Source organism: Arvicola amphibius, chromosome 5, assembly GCF_903992535.2.
Source record: "Arvicola amphibius chromosome 5, mArvAmp1.2, whole genome shotgun sequence".
In the NCBI taxonomy this organism is placed as follows: Eukaryota; Metazoa; Chordata; class Mammalia; order Rodentia; family Cricetidae; genus Arvicola; species Arvicola amphibius.
The window spans coordinates 112,246,626-112,265,773 of record NC_052051.1 but is presented as its reverse complement, the minus strand read 5'-3'; the positions used below and the strand labels follow the sequence as shown (position 1 = coordinate 112,265,773).

Here is a 19,148-nt window from a genome sequence, read left to right as displayed (position 1 = left end):
GTAGCACATGACATAGCACACTAATGTACATACATGTACACATAAAATAAATAAATGTTAAAAAAATAAAAGAATTGTTAAAAAGAAAACAAAACACTAGGGTAACTTCCCCTGCTACACTGTACCAATGTGTTAAGACAGTAATATTACCTGCTGTAACTTAAAAGCATTATCTCAATGGGTGTTATTTTTATAACTTTAACAAGTCAGATCTTTAAAAAGAGGAACAATTTCAAAATGGTAAGAAACATTAGAATTCAATGATTTCACTCTTCTTTCCTCACTTACAAGTTGGCTGCATTAGCACTTGAATCTCTGCAGAGCAGCATATGCTCACATAAGGGCACAGATCCAGAAGCAGACAGCATCCTTGACACATCTCAAGTCAAAGAGAATATAGCACCAACCCTAGAGACTTACAGTTTGAGACAGACATATAACCTAAGACATAAAGCTTCCAGATGACAACCAGTTAATGGTCCCCAGAACTTATAGTTTGCTTTCCCTCTTGCTTTCAACTAAAATGAAGAGCAAGAGAAGAATTAAGCAATGAGAATGGAGGCATGAGGCATTATGAACAATTTTTTGTTTGGTTTTTTGATTTTTTTTTTAACTTAATCATAGGCCTTAGAAACACATGAAAAGTAGCAAATGCAATGGATGTTCATAGAACAGATTTAGATATATAAAAGGATGAATGAAGACAGACACACAAAGGAAGAAAAAAAATTGGACAATTTTACCCATGCAGCAAAAGAGAAAAAGGCAAAGAGCAAGTCAGAACTGAAAGTAAGACTATGAGAAAAATCAGCTAACTTACTAGATCTAATGAAGAAAGTTACTACACCAATCTGAAAACAGAACTGACTTAACCTTAATCTTTTCCCAAATGCTGAGTGACTCAGCATTGCAAGGTAGAAACACTTCTCAAGGGTTGGAGTGATGGCTCAGAGGTCAAGAGCACTCACTGACTGTTCTTCCAGAGGTTCTGCGTTCAATTCCCAGCAACCACATGGTGGCTCACAACCATCTGTAATGAGATCTGGTGCCCTCTTCTGGCCTGCAGGGATATGTGCAAGAAGAACCCTGTATACATAATTAATAAATAAAAAAATAAAAGAAACACTTGTCAATTACTTCCTGTAGAGAGGGCCCCTGTGTAACATTAAGCCCACCACCTCCATCTGACTAAAAAGACCCATATACTAACACAAATCTCCTCATCGCTATTTTGTCTTTACATCATGAATTCAGCAAACTCAGACTTCATTCTGTCTGTTTATCTCTCAAACCTTGTTGTTCAAAGCAGTCACTGACAGTTACTATGCCCTGATCACATATACCAATCGTCTATCATCCAGGCTGCTTACACAGAAGTAACATCAGTCTGAAGCTGTCAACATCTACACTGCACACAGACCCAATTTTCACTTCCTTCAAAAGTGACTTTAGCTGCCAGAAGAAAAACAGTAATACACCTCAAGAAACAGCTTGTGTTCGATATCCCTTTTGTCAGAAATTAAATACATTATCTAAAATTACCTTGCCAAGATTATTTTCTTTTTAAAAAAAATCTATGAACTAGGAAAATGGCTAATTGAGTAAAGTGATCATCACCTTGAAAGCATGAAGACTAAAGTCTGGATACCCTGAACCTACAAGCCTTAGCAGAGACAGGGAATCCTCAGAACAGAGTATCTGGTTGCACTAGTTGGACTGGCAAGCTCTGGATTCAGGAAAAGATCTGGCTTCAGCTAGAAACCAATCAAACAAGACACCCAAGGTCACAAGCTTTCCACACCCACATGCACACACAGATGTGCATCGCATACACACAAACACACTCCCAAAACAAAACAAAGCCCACACAGAATGGTGTACACACTCCCTACATACAAATCACTCACACTGTAAACAGGAAGAGGCTCCCTATGTTCCCTGTTTTACTACATAATGGCTGAGACAATGTTTCAATATCAACATTTAAAAAAAAAGAAAACTCATTATTCATCCTCTATTGAATATTGTAAAAGACCACCAGTTTTACATGATTATAAAATTGTGTTCCTGAATTCTACTTAAAAGTACTTGGAGAGGGGGCTGGAGAGATGACTCAGAGGTTAAGAGCACTAACTGCTCTTCCAGAGGTCCTGAGTTCAATTTCCAGCAACCACAGGATAGCTCACAACCATCTGTAATAAGATCTGGTGCCCTCTCCTTGACTGTAGGCATACAAGCAGACAGAGTACTGTATACATAATAAATAAATCTTTTTTTAAGTAGTTGGAGATAACTATGTTTATAAAGTCATGAGCTTTGATAGACAAACCTTTCTTGCTTTGAAACTAATCAGTCATGTTTTACATGATTGTTATGTCACAGCTCAGGAGATGGTGGAAGATGATCAAGAATTCAAAGTCTGTCAGTGGTGGCACACACCTTTAATCCCTGGCAGAGGTAAGCAGATCTCTGTGAGTTCAAGGCCAGTCTGATCTACAAGAGCTAGTTCCAGGACAGGCTTCAAACCTACAGGGAAACCCTACCTTGAAAAACAAAACAAAACAAAAAAGAATTCAAAGCCAGGACCAGCAATACACTCAGTTCAAAAAGAAAGGAAGAGAAAGAGGGAGGGACTGACTCATATAAAAATAGATACTGAGAAGAGAACAATTTTGGTTTCTTCCAATAAGCTGAAATCTTATCTCTACAATGCATGGCATTATTTAGCAAAGTTTATCTAAAATGGAATGGTGACCCAAATGCGAGAAATTAAGAAATTCCAAAATCTTAAGACAACTACTACCAAAAAAAAAAAAAAAAAAAAGACATGAAGTGGGGAGGGATACTGCAAGCCAAATATTAAAGCATTCGCTTTCGATTTGCTGGCCATTTACTAAACAAACTCTCTTCACCTCTCTTCACCTTCTAGCCATTTGAAAGAGATTAAGGTTCACACTGTTGTTTCTTTGATACTGGAGAAAAAGCTGAATTAAGTTATCTGATGCTCACCAGGAAAACAACCCTACAGACTGAGACGTACATAACAGTTACATTATTAGCCAAGCAAGGTGGTGTCTGAAGACAGAGGGAAAATGATCAGGAATTCAAGGTTAACTTCCTACACGTGGGGAATTCCAGGGCCAGTCTAGTCTCTGACTCAGACCTAAAAGTACTTGCAGAACAAGCCTGATAATTTGAGTTCAATCTCCAACTCCATCTGAAAGGAGAGAATTGGCTCCTGAAAGTTGTCCTCTGTTACCTGCCTGCCCACCCACCGTCCCTCCCTTCCTCCCTCTCTGATACATACACCACACACACACACCAATAGAATTGCAATTAATAAAAAAAGCAAAGAGAACTAATATTTACAGACAGTCAGCACTGCCTTCAGAGCACTCACATGCACCAAATAGTGCAATCTTTCCCTGCTTACTTACTTAGTACTTACATATGGTACATAGGGAACTAAGTAAGCACTTAACCACTGAGGTACACAACAGCTTCAACAGACCAATTTTGAAAAATTTATTGTATATATGCCACATGTGTACAATCCTACGGAGGCCAGAACAGGGTGCTGGATCCCTTGGAGTTGGAGTTCACACAAATGTGAGCTGCTCAGTGTGGGTGCTATGAAACAAATTTGAGTTCTCTAGAAGAATAGCAAACGTTTTTAACCACTATAAGTCATCTCTCAGGCCCAACAGCAATATTTTTTAAAGGAGACATTTTAAACTTACAAAAGAAAAAATCTAATGGGACTATCCTAGCACTTATCAAGAATAACACCTTTTTCTCTTACACACCACTTTATAGAGTATACATGATCCTCTAGAGAATTCTCCCCTAGTGTCTTGTTTTTGGGGGGGGGGGGGGGAAAAATAAATTCAGATTTGTTTCACTGTCCTCTGCCAACAGAAAACCTGTTCCAGACTGAGCATGAGTCAAGCTGGACCAGTTATAGATACTGAGGAAGAAAAGATTTTCTGCTGATGACCTAACTAAGATGCCGTGGGCATCTTGACTAGTATATGTACACAGTGCATATACAACAGAGGCAAATCAAATGACCAAAACTGGAAGTTAAGAGAATCCTATGGTCTCAAGTCCCTGGATCTTTGACCAATAACTAAATTTAAGAGATAGACTCCTAGGAATCCCGATTGCAAAGGTTCAAATTTCCTCCAAGTTCAAACAGTTCTGAGCTGAATTTCTATAGCACATAATTGCTAAGGTTCTATGAACATAACCAAACTGAAGATAAAACTCTTCTAGTAAATGATTTACAAAATACAATATTTTAGTGAGGCAGTGGTGGCCCGTGCCTTTGATCCCAGCAGAGAAGGCAGATCTCTGCGAGCTCAAGGCCAGTCTGGTCTACAGAATGAGTTCCAGGTAAGCCAAGGCTACATAGAGAAACCCTACCTCAAAAGGAAACAGAGAGAGAGAGAGAGACACGGAGAGTGAGGGAGAGGGCGGGAGAGGGGGAGAGAGGGGGAGAGGGGGGGAGGGAGAAAGAGAGAGGGAGAGGGAGAGGGAGAGGGAGAGAGAGAGAGAGAGAGAGAGAGAGAGAGAGAGAGAGAATCCTTTAAATACCTAGAAACTATGACCCTTAGGAAATTTTCTAAATGGTTACCAAGCTATATATAGCTCACCAAGCTGTATGTTGGATTTATGTATTTTGTTGTATTATCTTACTACAATTTTTTTGAAAATTTTTCTGCCCCAGGCTGAAGATAGTTCAGTGGTTTAGACCACTGGCTACTCTTCCATAGGACCCAGGTTCAATTCCCAGCACCTACACATCGGTTCACATCATCTGTAACTTGTCCAGTGGATCTGACACCCTTTTCTAGCCTTCATGGGCACCAGGCATGTATATAGTATACAGATACATGCAGGGAAAAGACCCATACACATATAACACTTTTATAAAATAGATAGAAAGACAGACAGACAGATAGACAAGAGGCCTGGGCCATAATAAAAATGGCTGAGATACAGAAACTTGCCACCAAGCTTGAGGACCTAAATTCAGTCCCTGAGAGAGAGTGAGAATGAGTCAATTCCTGCAAATTGTCCTCTGATCTCCACACATGTAACCATTGCAGGGTTACATCTTATTCATACATACATACTACATACACACTCACTCACTCACTCAAAATATTAAAAAGATAGAAACAAAAGTAAATGGTGGTGTCACACGCCTTTAATCCCAGCACTCAACAGGCAGAAACAGGTGAATCTCTGTGAATTCCAGGCCAGCCTGGTCTACAAGAGCTAGTTCCACGACAGGCTCCAAAGCTACACAGAAAAACCCTGTCTTGAAATCTTGAAAAAAAAAGAAAGAAAAAACATTAGAGTTGGAGAGATGGTTCAACAGTTAAAAGAGCGCTGACTGCTCTTCCAGAGGACCCAGTTCAATTCCCAGCACCCACTGGCAGTTCACAACTATCTGTAACTCCAGTTCCAGGGGACCGGACACCAATGGCAAAACACCAATTCATACTTTAAAAAATAAAAAGCACCCACATATTACTCTTGGGGCTGGAGAGATGGCTCAGCAGTTAAAAACACTTGCAGTTCTTCCAAATTCATTTCACGGCACCCTCATTAGGCAGTTCACAAAAGCATACAACTCCAATTCTATGGGAGCCAACAATTCTGACCTCTCCAAGCACCCAGACACCTGCGACATGTATACACAAAGACAATATACACATATAAAGCTTTAATAAAATATTAACAACATTAAACCTAGTAACATGGAAAGAAAATGATATAAGGTTTTGACTAGAAAAGGGGATGTGGGCCCACAGTAGAGTGCTTGCGTAGCATGAACAAAGCCCCACTGTTCAATTTCCAGCACTACAAAATAAACAAATAATATATATTATATTATGTATATATAATGTATAATAATAAATATAATATATACATACTTATATATTTATTTGGTTAGTTGGTTGATTTTTTTCAAACAGGTTTCACTGTGTAGTAACAGACTTGGTTGTCCTGGAACTTGCTCTGTAGACCAGGCTGGCCTCTAACTCAAAGATCCACCTGCCTCTGCCTCCTTAGTGCTGGGATTTAAGAGTGCACCATCACTTCCCAGCTGAATTTTTTTAATTAAATATTTATAATTATTGCTAAACTTAAGTTTTATCTCCAGGACCTACAGGATACAAATAAGAGTTTTCCCAGAATCTTGGGGCTGGAGAGGCAGCTCTGCAGCGGTGCTCATCCGCTCCTGACCCTCCACAGCCGTGAGCAGTCTGTCCTGGGAACTGTGAGGTGGAATAAAATTTTCCTCCCTTAAGTTGCTTCTTCTTCAGTCAAAGCAATAAAAAATAATAATAATTAAGCTATACAACCAAGGCTGTGTGGAACTGGCCAAAGGAAAATGAAGACTCGTAGATCAATGGAAGGAAACACAGAACCCAGATCTACCTACTCCACACAAGTACAATCAACAGATTGTTAACAAATGTGCAAAATTCAATTGAGAGAAGACAATATTTCCAACAAACAATGCTGGTGCAACTGGGTTCTATACAGGCAAAAGGGGAGGAGAGAGTGTCCTAAACACTAAACCTGACAAAAAATACAATCCAAAACAGCTCGGGTTTAAATACATAGTCTAAAAACATAAAAGTAGCTGGATATAGTGGTACACACTTTTAATTCTAGCAGGGGGAATCTCTGTGAATTCAAAGCCAACCTGATCTACATAGTAAATTCCAGGACAGAAACCTGTCTCAACACCCCCAATGAGGGGGAGGGGGGCGGCGAACAGATAGAAGGATAAAATGATAATGAAAAATTTTAAAAGAAAACATAAAAATCCTCATGAAGAAGTTATATTCATAAATGGTGTGGGAAACCAATACAGTAGACTTAATCAAAATTAAAGTTTTACTGTAGAGGAGAAAATGTTAAAAGACCGGAAAATGATTCAATGGTTAAGACTGCAGATTTCTCTAGCACATGACCCAGTTTTGGTTACCAGCACTCATATAAGGCAGCTCAAAACTGCCTATAATTCCAGCTCCAGAGCACCCAACATCTTCTGGCCTTCAAGTGCACCTAGACCCACGTTCATATACACATACATAAATACAGACACATACGCATATGTGCATAATTAAAATAAAACAAAATCTTTATGAATAAAACAGAAAAAAACTGTTAAGAGGATAAAATGCAAGAGGCATCTCTACTTTCCCATGGTAAGTTATAGTCTACAGAATAGCAATTAAAAGTTTAAACAATTATTACGTAGACCTATATTAATGACCTTCAAAATCAGACATCATTCTCAGTGGAGAAAAAGCCAATCTCAAAAGATGAATGTAACATCCTTAAAAGGACAGAATTACAAAATGATTCAGGAAGGAGAAGAGGTACATGAATGGATATCAAGAAGTAGATGAGATCTTTGAAAAAATGAACAAGTCCTTGTACCTCGACTGTGGCAGTAGTTATATAAAATCTACAGATGTAATAAAAAAAAAGTTAAAATAAGGTAACCTATTAACTGACTGTTGTTAGTATAACTAAATTACTGGACCAAATATTGTCAAGCAATGCTAACTTGACTAAAAATTGGCAGCGCTGAATGCAAATGGCTCTATGCTGAGATGAGGGTTTTTTCTCCCTTTTCTTTTTTGTTCAGAGAAAGAGTCTCATGTATCCCAGGCTGGCTTTGAACTCACTATGTAGCTAAGAACTTCCTGTCTCCACCTACTGAGTACTGAAATTACAGGGGAATGCCACTCTGCCTGGTTTTATGTGACGCTGAGATCAAACCCAGGGCCTCAAGCATGCTAAGCAAGCACTCTACCAACTAAGCTACATCTCAAGCTCCTGAAACAAATACTTTCAAATTTAAATAATGTGCCTCAGTTCTTAGCACCCACCATTGCCTCAACATGTTCCTAAAATGATTCGGGTCACAAGAAAATAAATTACATAGTATTTCATGTACCAACTCCCTTAGTTTATCTATTAAAAGAACAGTTATTTGCACACGTTAACCCGCATGAAAACTTATTCCTTTACATTTCTCCCTCCATCCCCTTGTTAGCACACAGCAGTGACAACGTGTTCAGGCTTAGAGTCCTGCCTCTAGACTCTCCCATCTCTCAACCTCTTCAACCTTCCCAGGAGTACAAAGCTCAAAGATTACTCTCCCATGCACCACCACTTTTCCTTATATTTGATGTTGCCCAGATGGTAGAATTTCTTAAAATTAAAGAAAACATTTCAATTTAAATTTAAAAGAAAAAGTTTTAAAAATAAACACAAACCAATACTGGAAAGAGCTGCTTCCTGAGGGAGTGAGTTCTGTATCACTTATGTACTGGAGCATATGGGAAGCTGTGAACCTGTCCCAACAATAGAATTCTGTGATCCTATATCATTCCCTTAAAGTTCTTCCCTTTCACACCTGGCATTCCAAGCCACTCCTTAAATGGTGCCCTAAGCCAAGAGCACACCTGTAGCAAGAACCACAGAGCTGGGACCAAGGAAGCTGGGAACCAGCCACACGCTGTTTCACTCAGACTGATCCAGTCTTTACAACCCAAGAGCTCGTGCAAACCCACCTGTCTCTCTTAACAGATCATGTCCACAGACAAGACACACCTTAAGGCCAGTACCCCAAAGCTACTGGTGGAATGAATTCCCACAACATTTTCCCTTTTTGTCTAAATAAGAAAGTTCTAAGTCTAATACAAAACTATATACAGTAAGAACAATTATCAAGAATTGTCCAGGAGAAAGGGTAATAACGTAACACAAAAGTGAGAGACTGAATTGAGGAATAAAGTCAAGGCTAGCCTGGGCCTGAAAACAAAAAACCCACAGGACATAGTAATTTCCTAGACCATTTAGGGGGAAGAATGTTTCTGAGATCAAACCCAGGACTTTGAGCATGCATAGTACTCACTCTACCATCTGAGCCAAACCTCCAGACTCTCCTAACCTTTCCTGTCTCCAATGCTCCATTAACACTGTCCTGCAGCATGAGCCTCAACATTCTCCAAGCACAATCTGCATGTGCTCCTACTTCACTGGATTGACATTCCCCTTTCCTTCTCAATTTCAAGAGCCAATGTTCTAACACATTAAGGAAGATTTTTAACCTGGTATTTATCTTCTCATCATTCTTTCTATATTCATTCTATTAATTTACGTTTCGAGCCCATGTGTCCTAATTATAAATTTACAACAAAACAGAAAGAAAAAAAACCAGCAGAGCTGGAGAGATGGCTCAGTGGTTAAGAGCATTGCCTGCTTTTCCAAAGGTCATGAGTTCAATTCCCAGCAACCACATGGTGGCTCACAACCATCTGTAATGAGGTCTGCTGCCCTCTTCTGGTCTGCAGACACAGACAGAATAGTGTATACATAATAAATAAATAAATAAATAAATAAATAAATATTTTTTGAAAAACCAGCAGAAATGCTTTGGTGATATGAATGAGAATTGCCTCTACAGGCTCACATATTTGAATGTTTGGTCCCAGTTGGTGGAGCTGTTTGGAGAGTATTGGGAGGTATGGATGAGAAGTGTCCCTAGGGATGGGCTTTGAGGTTTCAAAAGTTCACACCATTCCCAGTGTTTCTCTGTCTCATGCTTGTGGTAAGGACGTAAGCTCTCCACTACTGCTCCAGCACCATGCCTGCCTCCCAAGGAAGATCATCATGGACTCTTAACTAGCCCTCTGAAACTAAAAGCCCCAATAAACACTTCCCTCTGTAAACTGTCTTGGTCATGGTATCTGTAGAGCAACTAAAAAACTAAGGACACTACTAGAAGAATGTCTTCCCCATCAGAGGAACACACACCTATTCTGGTTTTTTCTAACATATATTCTTCCTAGAAGATTCACTTTTACTCAATCATGTATTAACTTGAACCCTCTTTCATTTTCTTTCTGTTTTTGTTGGTGCCCCTCCCCCGAGACAAAGCTATTCTGTAGCCCATGATAGACTTGGCCTCTTTACTGAAAAAAAAAAAAAAAAAAAAATGTTATTGGAAACAATGCAAGATTGTATAAAGGTGTGCCTCTGCTTCTTTTAGTCTTCACCCAGGTGTATGCATGAGCAGCAGGGACGAAGCTGCTGGTATTAGAGCAAGCCCCTATCATCAGCTTTTGAAACAAAATGTTGATGAGGCCCAATATTACAAAAGCCCTGCTGTTTTAGCTTGGTGGGGTTTTTTGTTGCTGTTGTTGTCTTTTTTTTTTCTTCCTTCCTTCCTTCCTTCCTTCCTTCCTTCCTTCTTTCCTTCCTTCCTTCCTTCCTTTCTTTTTCTTCTTTAATTTTTAGATAAGGGCTGACATGTAGCCCAGATGTGACTTTCAATCTTCCTGCCTAAGCTTTCTAAGAGGCAAGCCTCACAACAACCATCAAGTAAAATCCTGTTCCAACAGAAGGTATGTAATAGTTATCTTGAGTAACAACTTGTTCAGATTTAGACTCATCATGGAAACAAATTTCTAGGCATATCTATGTGGGATTATCTAGACTAGGTTAACTGAGAATATTCATAACTCTCTGCTTCTTGACTAGAGGAGCAATGAGACCACACACCTCTGTCCTGCTAACACACCTTGCTCACCAGGCTATACAGTGTCCCTTGCAACTCTTAGCCAAAAGTAGCTTCCTTATGTTGCATTTGTCAGGTATTTTCTTATAGCAACTGAGACAAAACAATTAATACAGAAACTATTCCTCATTTCCCCATTTCCAATTTAACATCACCATCCTGGTTTTTGAGACAAGGGTTCTCTGTGTAGCCCTGGCTCATCCTGGAACTCACTCTGTAGACCAGGCTAGCCTCAAACTCAGAGCTCCACCTGTCTCTGCCTGCCAAATGCTGGGATTAAAGGTGTGCACCACCTCAGCCTGGCTCTCAATTTCTAATCATTTAAATCATCTCATCTGTCAATTGAATGTCCCTTAGGCAGCTAAGTGCTTTCTTTTACTAGTCAGATTATTCAAGGACTCATTACACTTAAGATAACCAGAGGCAGCCCTCCTCTGTATGAACTATTGAAATCATATGCACAGGGGCAGGCATGACGGCACACACTTATGATAATTTGGGAAACCGTACCAGGCAAGCCTGACATAAGTAGCAAGACTCCCGTCTTTAAAAATTAAAAAGAAACTACTGTATATAAAAGACATCAGTGATTTCTGATGAGTAAAAGGTGACTTTGGGTGTATCAGAAATGTTCTGAACTTAGGACAACAACGGTTGCTTAATCCTGTGAACATACTAAAAATACTGGAAGGATGACTCTCACGCCATGTGCACTGTATCAACTTCTTATGAGTCTCCACCTACATGAAAACATTCATATTTGTCAAAGAGAAGTAAAACACACTTAAATTTTGAGAAAGAAAATACAGACTCACACTGTACTCTTTAGGAAATAGTTAAATTATCCTAAAACATGTACCTATCACAAACCAGGTACCATGTTTAAGAACCAGAGAAAGACCAGCAGGCTACAAAATAAACTGGAAAGAGGCGGGCAGCCCATTTAATTATCACTATAATAAGAACTAGGAAAAAGCCTTTTCCGGTGGCGGGGCCGCACGGTGAGGACCTCGTGTTCATACTTGCAGCTATGCCGTCCAAGGGTCCGCTGCAGTCCGTGCAAGTCTTCGGACACAAGAAGACAGCCACAGCTGTGGCGCACTGCAAACGGAGAAATGGGCTCATCAAGGTGAACGAACGTCCCCTGGAGATGATCGAGACGCGCACGCTGCAGTACAAATTACTGGAGCCTGTTCTGCTGCTGGGCAAGGAGCGATTCGCTGGTGTGGATATCCGGGTCCGCGTGAAGGGTGGTGGTCATGTGGCCCAAATTTATGCTATCCGACAGTCCATCTCCAAAGCCCTGGTGGCCTATTACCAAAAGTATGTGGATGAGGCCTCCAAGAAGGAGATCAAAGATATCCTCATCCAGTATGATCGGACCCTGCTTGTAGCTGATCCTCGGCGCTGTGAATCCAAAAAGTTTGGAGGTCCTGGTACCCGTGCTCAATACCAGAAATCCTACCGATAAGCCCAACTCAAGGATCAGGGTTTACCTTTGTAATAAACATCCTAGGATTTTAATGTTAAAAAAAAAAAGAACTAGGAAAAAAACACCACTCAAAGCTAGGACTGACCTAATCAAAGAAAGGGCACATATGAGAAGCAGCAATATGCTTCAGTCTGTTTAAGGTTCCGCACCCAGTTTAAGTAGACTGACATTATAATGTAACCCTACATTATAGGAGTTTAAAAGTCCTGAAATTGATAACTGGCTCCCATTTGCCATGGGAGGCTCGCCTGGTCATTTTGTTACCCTGAAGGAAAATGGACCTGAATTTTATGAATGGATATTTCTGACACACATACAGCATTAAGTGGAATTTTAAGGTACCCAAATTTTCATGCACATTATTTATATAACAGACTAATACAAAAAGAAAGTTATGCTATGAAACTATATACATTCATTAGTCATGGTTGCATAGAAAAGAAAAGCACAGGGCACACAAAAGCTCCCTAACACAGAAGGTCTGACTTCAAATTCATAAGTATTATAAATATATAAACAAATACTTCTTTGAATATAACAAACATATTATTAAACAGTATAGAAAAACCTTAGATTAGGAATTAGAAAACTATATTTTGTATTTCAAAACAGAATACTTCTGCTTTTATAAATTTTATTAGACCAAACCTTTGTGCACTTGTGTATACATTCTCCATAGTTTCTTTCCCAACTCAACAGCAGTTTCAGCACAGATTCTATGGCCAATAAGACTAAAATGTTACCTGGTACTTTACTAAAAAAAAAAAAAAAAAAAAAAAAAATCTAGAAACTCCTACCTAATCAAAAGTAGTCAACACTGATACAGAGCAAACACATCTAAACTACCTTTAGGAACCAGATGTTTCCATAGATACCAAAAGGCATTTCCTTAGATAAGCATTTATTTAATATACTAGTAAAACAAGTCACATCAGGGCTTAGAACCAATAAAGACCTTCAAGAGAAAGGAATTCATATTTTCTTCTGCTGGCTAATAAATCATCCAAAACACAAGGGTAGCTTCAAAGGAACATGCATGATCCTTTGGGGTTGAGGTATTGTCATCTGAATTTGGATACACATGGATCTCTTTCCATGTAGTTTACTCACATGCTTGGGAAGGTATGCTGATGGCTTTTGACAGTAGAATGTTACCTCCTCACTACAGAACTTCCAGAGTTCTCATGGCACAGCAGCCAACTTTCCCCGAGTGAATAACCCATGAGAAAAAAAGGCCAGTTACGGCCAGCGAGATGGCCCCATCAGTCAAGGCAGATGCTGCCAAGCCTGACAACCTAAGTTCAATCCCCAACACACACAGTTTTAAAACAAAACAAAACAAAAAAACCTGACTCCCACAAGTCGTCCTCTGACCTCTACATGCATGCTGAATACAAACACAAATATGTGTACAGATATAAATGTAATTTTTAAATTTTACAGAGTTTCTAGAAAGACCTGTATCTCTTCATATGTACAGCAATTATTGACCTACCTTGTTTTCGAACATCTTCTACAGCAGCCACAAGCTCCTCCTTGAGAAACTGACTCTCTTTTGCAATTTTATCCCCCTTTTCCAAGAAATTCTCAGTTGCTTGTTCAACAGATGCAGCCAAAACATGGGCCTTCTTGGAACGACCTCTCTTTTTATTAGAGGGCCCTTTACTGTTGGTATTTACCAGGGTTGTCACCTAAGAGTTAAATTAAAAAAAAAAAATAATCATTTAAAGTGAAAAGTAAGCAGACTAATATCTCTAAAGACAGCAAGCCTCAATTCATAAGGAAGGAAGGCACTACACTTAGAAAGCTTGCTAAGCGTAAACTAGCACAACACTTTCCAGATTGGAGAACAGAAAAATGATGCTACATTTAGTTTCCAAAATAATTTAATTTTTAATATGTAAGAAATGCAATGCATATTTTAATTTCTTAAATAATCATTTGGTTTTAGAGCAACTTTCAGACTAAAACTAAGATTACTGATAAGTACAATGCCTTTTTTTAGTGAAGAATTTCTAGAACAAGTTGAACAATGAATTTAGCTTTATCAGAAGGCTACATTTTTTCATTGTCACCAGTCTGCAAAAGATAACTTACTTCTGAAGTCTATTTAAGCTTATTAACACAAATCTTAGCATTAGTTAGTAAAGGTCCTTAATAAAGAAAAGAAAGATTGCCCACAGAAACCTACTATGATGATGCTTAAAGTTTCAGAACTTTAGCCATCATTAATAAGTTTAATATTGCCAGATGATCTGTAGGTTGAAGATGATTAAAGATTTGTTACAGTATTAATCTGCCAACACAAGACCTGAAAGATACAATATATACTGGGTTCAAGAAAGCAAATATTCTATCTAACACCCACACAGCTACATATAGACACATAGAATAACAGTTTATGACTTGGAAGGCAATTTTTGGTTGTGAGCCTAGCCTTTAACGGCTGAGCCATCTCTCCAGCCCTTGGAAGGCAATTTTTAAAGACAGTAAATGCCATTCTCATTTTCTCTCTCCTCTAATATATACAAAAGAGGAAAGATATATAGCTAGTTGCTAAGTTAATAAACGCCATCACATTATGATACATGTATTGTAACAAAATATACCAAACCTATACCTTTAAATTCAATTACCTGCCAACTAATCCTACACAACAAAAGGTGCATTAAGCTAAATGAGGAACTGTAACAAGTCCCATCTTCCTTGGATTTCTTCTCTAATGGAGGGTGAAGAAAAGCACAAATATTTGGACATTTGCCCCACATACTAATAACCTTTACCATCAGCAATAAGACTTTAGAAAATGGTAGCAACTATAGTCTAAAGAATTAACTATAGCCAGGTATGGTTCACATGGCTCTAATACAAGCAGTATTTATGAAGTAAAGACAGGGATCAGAAGAATTTAAGTTCAGCCTCAGGTACTTAAGGAGTTTTGATACCAGTCTTGGTGATATAAAACCCTGTCTCAAAAACAGTAACAAAAAGAATTAAATAAATATATGTGGGGCTGAGAGATGGCTCAGCAGTTAAGAGTACTGGCTGCTCTTCCAGATGACCCAGGTTCAATTCCCAGCATCTACATGACAACTAACAACTGTAACTCCAAGATCTGACACCCTCACACAGACATACATGCAGGCACAACACCAATGCACAAAATAAAAATAAGTAATTTTTAAATAAATAAATGTGTTGATATTCAGCTAGTAATGAAACCAAATTATCAAACTAACCAAGCTCAATCAATTCAAATAAGACTCTGAGCTAACAACCTTGGTCATGAGTCTGTTAGCCAGGCCTATTGCAAAACAATGTTTGAACAGCTATGCATTTGTGTTTCCAGATTCTTACCTGTGTAACAAGAGGCTCCAACAGTCTTTCTACAGCCAGAGTCCTGATCTCTAGACTTTTGGGGTCCCATTTGAAGTTTATGTTGCCAGTGTGGACGGCAGTCATTTCTAAGAAACAAAAAGCCAAAATCAAGCAAATGTCAAACATAAACATAAAATACATAATAAACCTCTAACAAAGACTTTCCTATCAGTAAAGCAGCATTCACAAGATGAAATAATTATAACCTGCAAATGACCTCTTACACATAACAATTTCATGCTTACAAACACTAAGGGATAATCTTAAGCACACAGAATCTCTAAGTTTGGCTTCTCTGATACAAAGATATTTCTACTTCTAGTTTTTCCAGTCCAGCATTGGTACAGCATGAGAAGCTAAAGTGAAGGGTGTTTTAAAAGAAATTTCTGCCAAGCCTAATGACGCACGCTTTTAATCCCAGCACTGGGTAGGCAGAAGCTGTCAAATCTCTATGAGTTTGAAGTCAGGCTGTTCTACATAACGAGTTCCAGGCCATTCAAGGCTATAGAGTGAGACCCTGATCAAGATGGGAGGGGGAGAGAGAGAGAGAGAGAGAGAGAGAGAGAGAGAGAGAGAGAGAGAGAGAGAGAGAGAGAGAGAGAGAGAGAGATTTTTTTCAGAAACATTTTCTATTAGTTTTCCCCGCATCAACTGCAGTATCCCCAAAGGTATACTTCAGTTCATTATTGCTTAGATTTAAAGTATTTTATGTGTTTATGTGTTGATTTATCTACATATATGTCTGTGCACAATATGCATGCCAGGAGCCCAAAGAGGCCAAAAAAGGGTATCAGATCCTCCAGAACTAAAATTACATGGACGGCTACAAACCACCATGTAGATGCTAGGCATGGAACCAGGGTCCTCTATGAAGAGCAACAAGTACTCTTAACCACTGAGCCATTGCTCCATTCCCTGTTCTGAATATTTGATCTGGGTTTAATAACCTAGAGAATAAATCATGGATACCTTTAACAATTTCACAGAATCAATATACCACAGAAATATAACGTGAGCCATTTATGTAACTTAAAATTTTCTAGTAGCCACAGTGAAAACATTAAAAAAAAAAAAACCCACCGGATTTTAATAATGTACTTTCTTTAACCAAAAATATCCAAAATATTTCAATATGTAATCAATATATTTTTTATTAGAGATGTCTTATCTAGGCACCAAGTGTTCAAAATAGAGTGTTATTTTACACTTATGAAATAACTCAATTCAGACAAGTCACTAATTAAAGGCGTTTAGTAAACCGGGCTGTGTTGGTCCTTTAATCCCAGCACTCAGGAGGCAGAGGCAAGAGTCTCTGAGTTCAAGACCAGCTGGTCTACAGAGCAAGTTCCATTAACCGTCAGGGCTACAAAGAGAAACCCTGCCTAGAAAGAAAGAAAAGTGATCAGTAGCTTCATGCAGATAAATCGTGTACCTTAAACACACTACCATGCAGATAACTACTGTAGTAGTCATGATATCTTCTTCCAAGTAGTACTTGGTCATGCATGTTTTTCTTTCAAGACATGCTCTACTATCACTACAACTATGAAAAGCACTGATATTCCCATTGGTTACAAAGTTAGACAGAGCTGAAAAATGTGGCTTTTATACATTCTAATGACAAAAAGAAATGCTAAATTCCTGTAAGTAAGCACTGAAAACAAAAACAAAATTTGTTCAATACAAATTCACTATACATTGGCCAGGTGGTGGTGGTAAACACCTTTAATTCCAGCACTCAGGAGGCAGAGTGCAGGAGGATCTTGGTGAGTTCAAGGCCAGCCTGGTCTACAAGAGCTAGTTCCATGACAGGCTCCAAAGCTACAGAGAAACCCTGTCTCAAAAAAACAAACAAACAAACAAACAAAAAACAAAAAAAAAACAAAAAAAAAAACACTATATATTAAGGAACCTCAATCCAGACAGGTGTGGAGGCACACACCTTTAATTCCCCAACTCAGGAAGCAGAGGCCAGCCTGATCTATAGTGAGTTCCAGTACAGCTAGAACTACATAGTGAGACCCTGTCAAAAGAAAAGGAGGAGGAAGGGAAGGAGGAAATCTCAATCCACTAATGAAATGGTTCGCAGTTAAAAGCACTGGCTGCCCTTCCAAAGGACCCAGATTTGGTTCCTATAATCCATATAGCAGCTCACAGCCGCCTATAACTCCAGCTCCAGACAATCTAAAGCACTACCACCACCAGGCTCCTAGCTGGGTTTTCTAATATTACAGAACTATGCAGTCACTCAGGGAAAAAAGTTATTTTCACAATTAACAAAATTAAACTCAGGAGGACAAGATCCAAGAGCACACTTAGTCACCTTATCTACTTTGAACTTGCATCATTGTGTGTGTGTGTGTGTGTGTGTGTGTGTGTGTCTTTAAAGGTTATTTGTCCACTAGTCAGTAAGCCTTAAGAGTCGGGAGGGTCTAAGTTGTTAAAGGCTGCTAACAGCTCAAGTAAATGTCATCAAATGTCACAGATAAGACATTTCAGAAGAAATTATTTGCCCTGTGAATCCCAGTTTCCTAACATTTCAAAGAGACTGCTTCAGTACAAATAAGACAACCTTTCAGGATTAGAGGGCTAGACCCTGTGATTAAATAAAACCAGTTCTAAATGGGCATCTAGAGAAGCTCCCAGTTACTGAGCAAGCAGAACACAATTCACTTTTTGGGGAGAGAGTGGTAGTGCTTGGAACTGAGCTCAGAGCCTGACACAGGTTACTCTACCACTGACGACAATTCACTTTCCCAAAGAAATGCTTCTAATTTTTCTGAAATAAAATGCTTTCCAGATACAGGGAAACCAATTTAAAAAAAAAAAAAAGTTACAGGGTTTAAGGCTTTATGTTACTTGAGACAGGGCCTCACTATGTAGTCGTAGCTGGCCTGAAACTCACAGGGATCAACCTGCCTCGGCCTTTGAAGTGCTGAGATTAAAGGTGTGTACCAACACACCTACAGTAAAATTAATTTAAGATTTATTTTTGTTTTATTTTGCCTTTATGCACGTATGCATATCTCATACATGCAGTGTGCCCATGAAGTCAGAAGAGAGCATTGGATAGCCTGGAACTGGATAAGCTGCCATATGGGTACCAGAAACCCAATCCTCAGAAGAGCAGCAAGTGCTCCAGCCTCCAAATTAAATTGTTTTAACAAGATAGAAATGGTGGTCTATGCCTGTAATATGAACACTTGGTTGAGGCAGGAGGATGATCACAAGGACATCCTAAATACTGAGTTGACAGAGTCTAACTTAAGCTACAGTCTAAAAAGAACAAACAAAAAAAATCTGAATATTTTGTTTTCCTGCTTTAGAGCCCCAGGGCTTCCCATGTGTTAAGCGTGAGCTCCACTGAGAAAGCTAAGGCTCTGCTACTTTCAAAAACACAACACAAAGGTGAACTGTAAACACAATGAATGAAAACGACACCTGGCCTCCCCAGGTGGAGGATGGACAGAACAGACCTACAAAAAAAAAAAAAAAAAAAAAAAAAAAAGGCCAACTCAAAAGATATGCCCAACTGATCGACTCCAGGCAATTATCACAGACTAGATGGGTCTTCCAGACAGAGATAGCAACTCTGGGAAGAAGAGAGATGGGATTCACCAGCCTGACTCAGATGAAGTGGGATGCACAATACTGAGCAGA

The 19,148-nt window shown here is 39.0% G+C and overlaps 2 protein-coding genes across 3 annotated transcripts in view; one reads left to right on the top strand and one right to left on the bottom strand.

Moving 5' to 3' along the window:
* Ctnna1 (catenin alpha 1) overlaps positions 1-19,148 on the bottom strand; it is a 127,907-nt gene that overhangs the window by 88,687 nt on the left and 20,072 nt on the right. For both annotated transcript variants that reach the window (XM_038329399.2, XM_038329400.2), the window contains exons 2-3: positions 15,468-15,574; positions 13,606-13,801 (exon numbers count right to left, since the gene is read on the bottom strand). In XM_038329399.2, the coding sequence (XP_038185327.1) occupies positions 13,606-13,801; positions 15,468-15,572 (301 nt within the window). In that variant the 5' untranslated portion in view covers positions 15,573-15,574. The remainder of the gene's footprint in view (positions 1-13,605; positions 13,802-15,467; positions 15,575-19,148) is intronic.
* Positions 11,624-12,110, top strand: LOC119814101 (40S ribosomal protein S16-like). The gene has a single exon (XM_038329401.1). The coding sequence runs from the start codon at positions 11,649-11,651 to the stop codon at positions 12,087-12,089; it is 441 nt and encodes a 146-aa protein (XP_038185329.1). The 5' UTR covers positions 11,624-11,648; the 3' UTR covers positions 12,090-12,110.

Bases quoted from the DNA above. Each gene is read 5' to 3' on its own strand.
- LOC119814101 (XM_038329401.1), top strand. From the start codon at position 11,649: ATGCCGTCCAAGGGTCCGCTGCAGTCCGTGCAAGTCTTCGGACACAAG.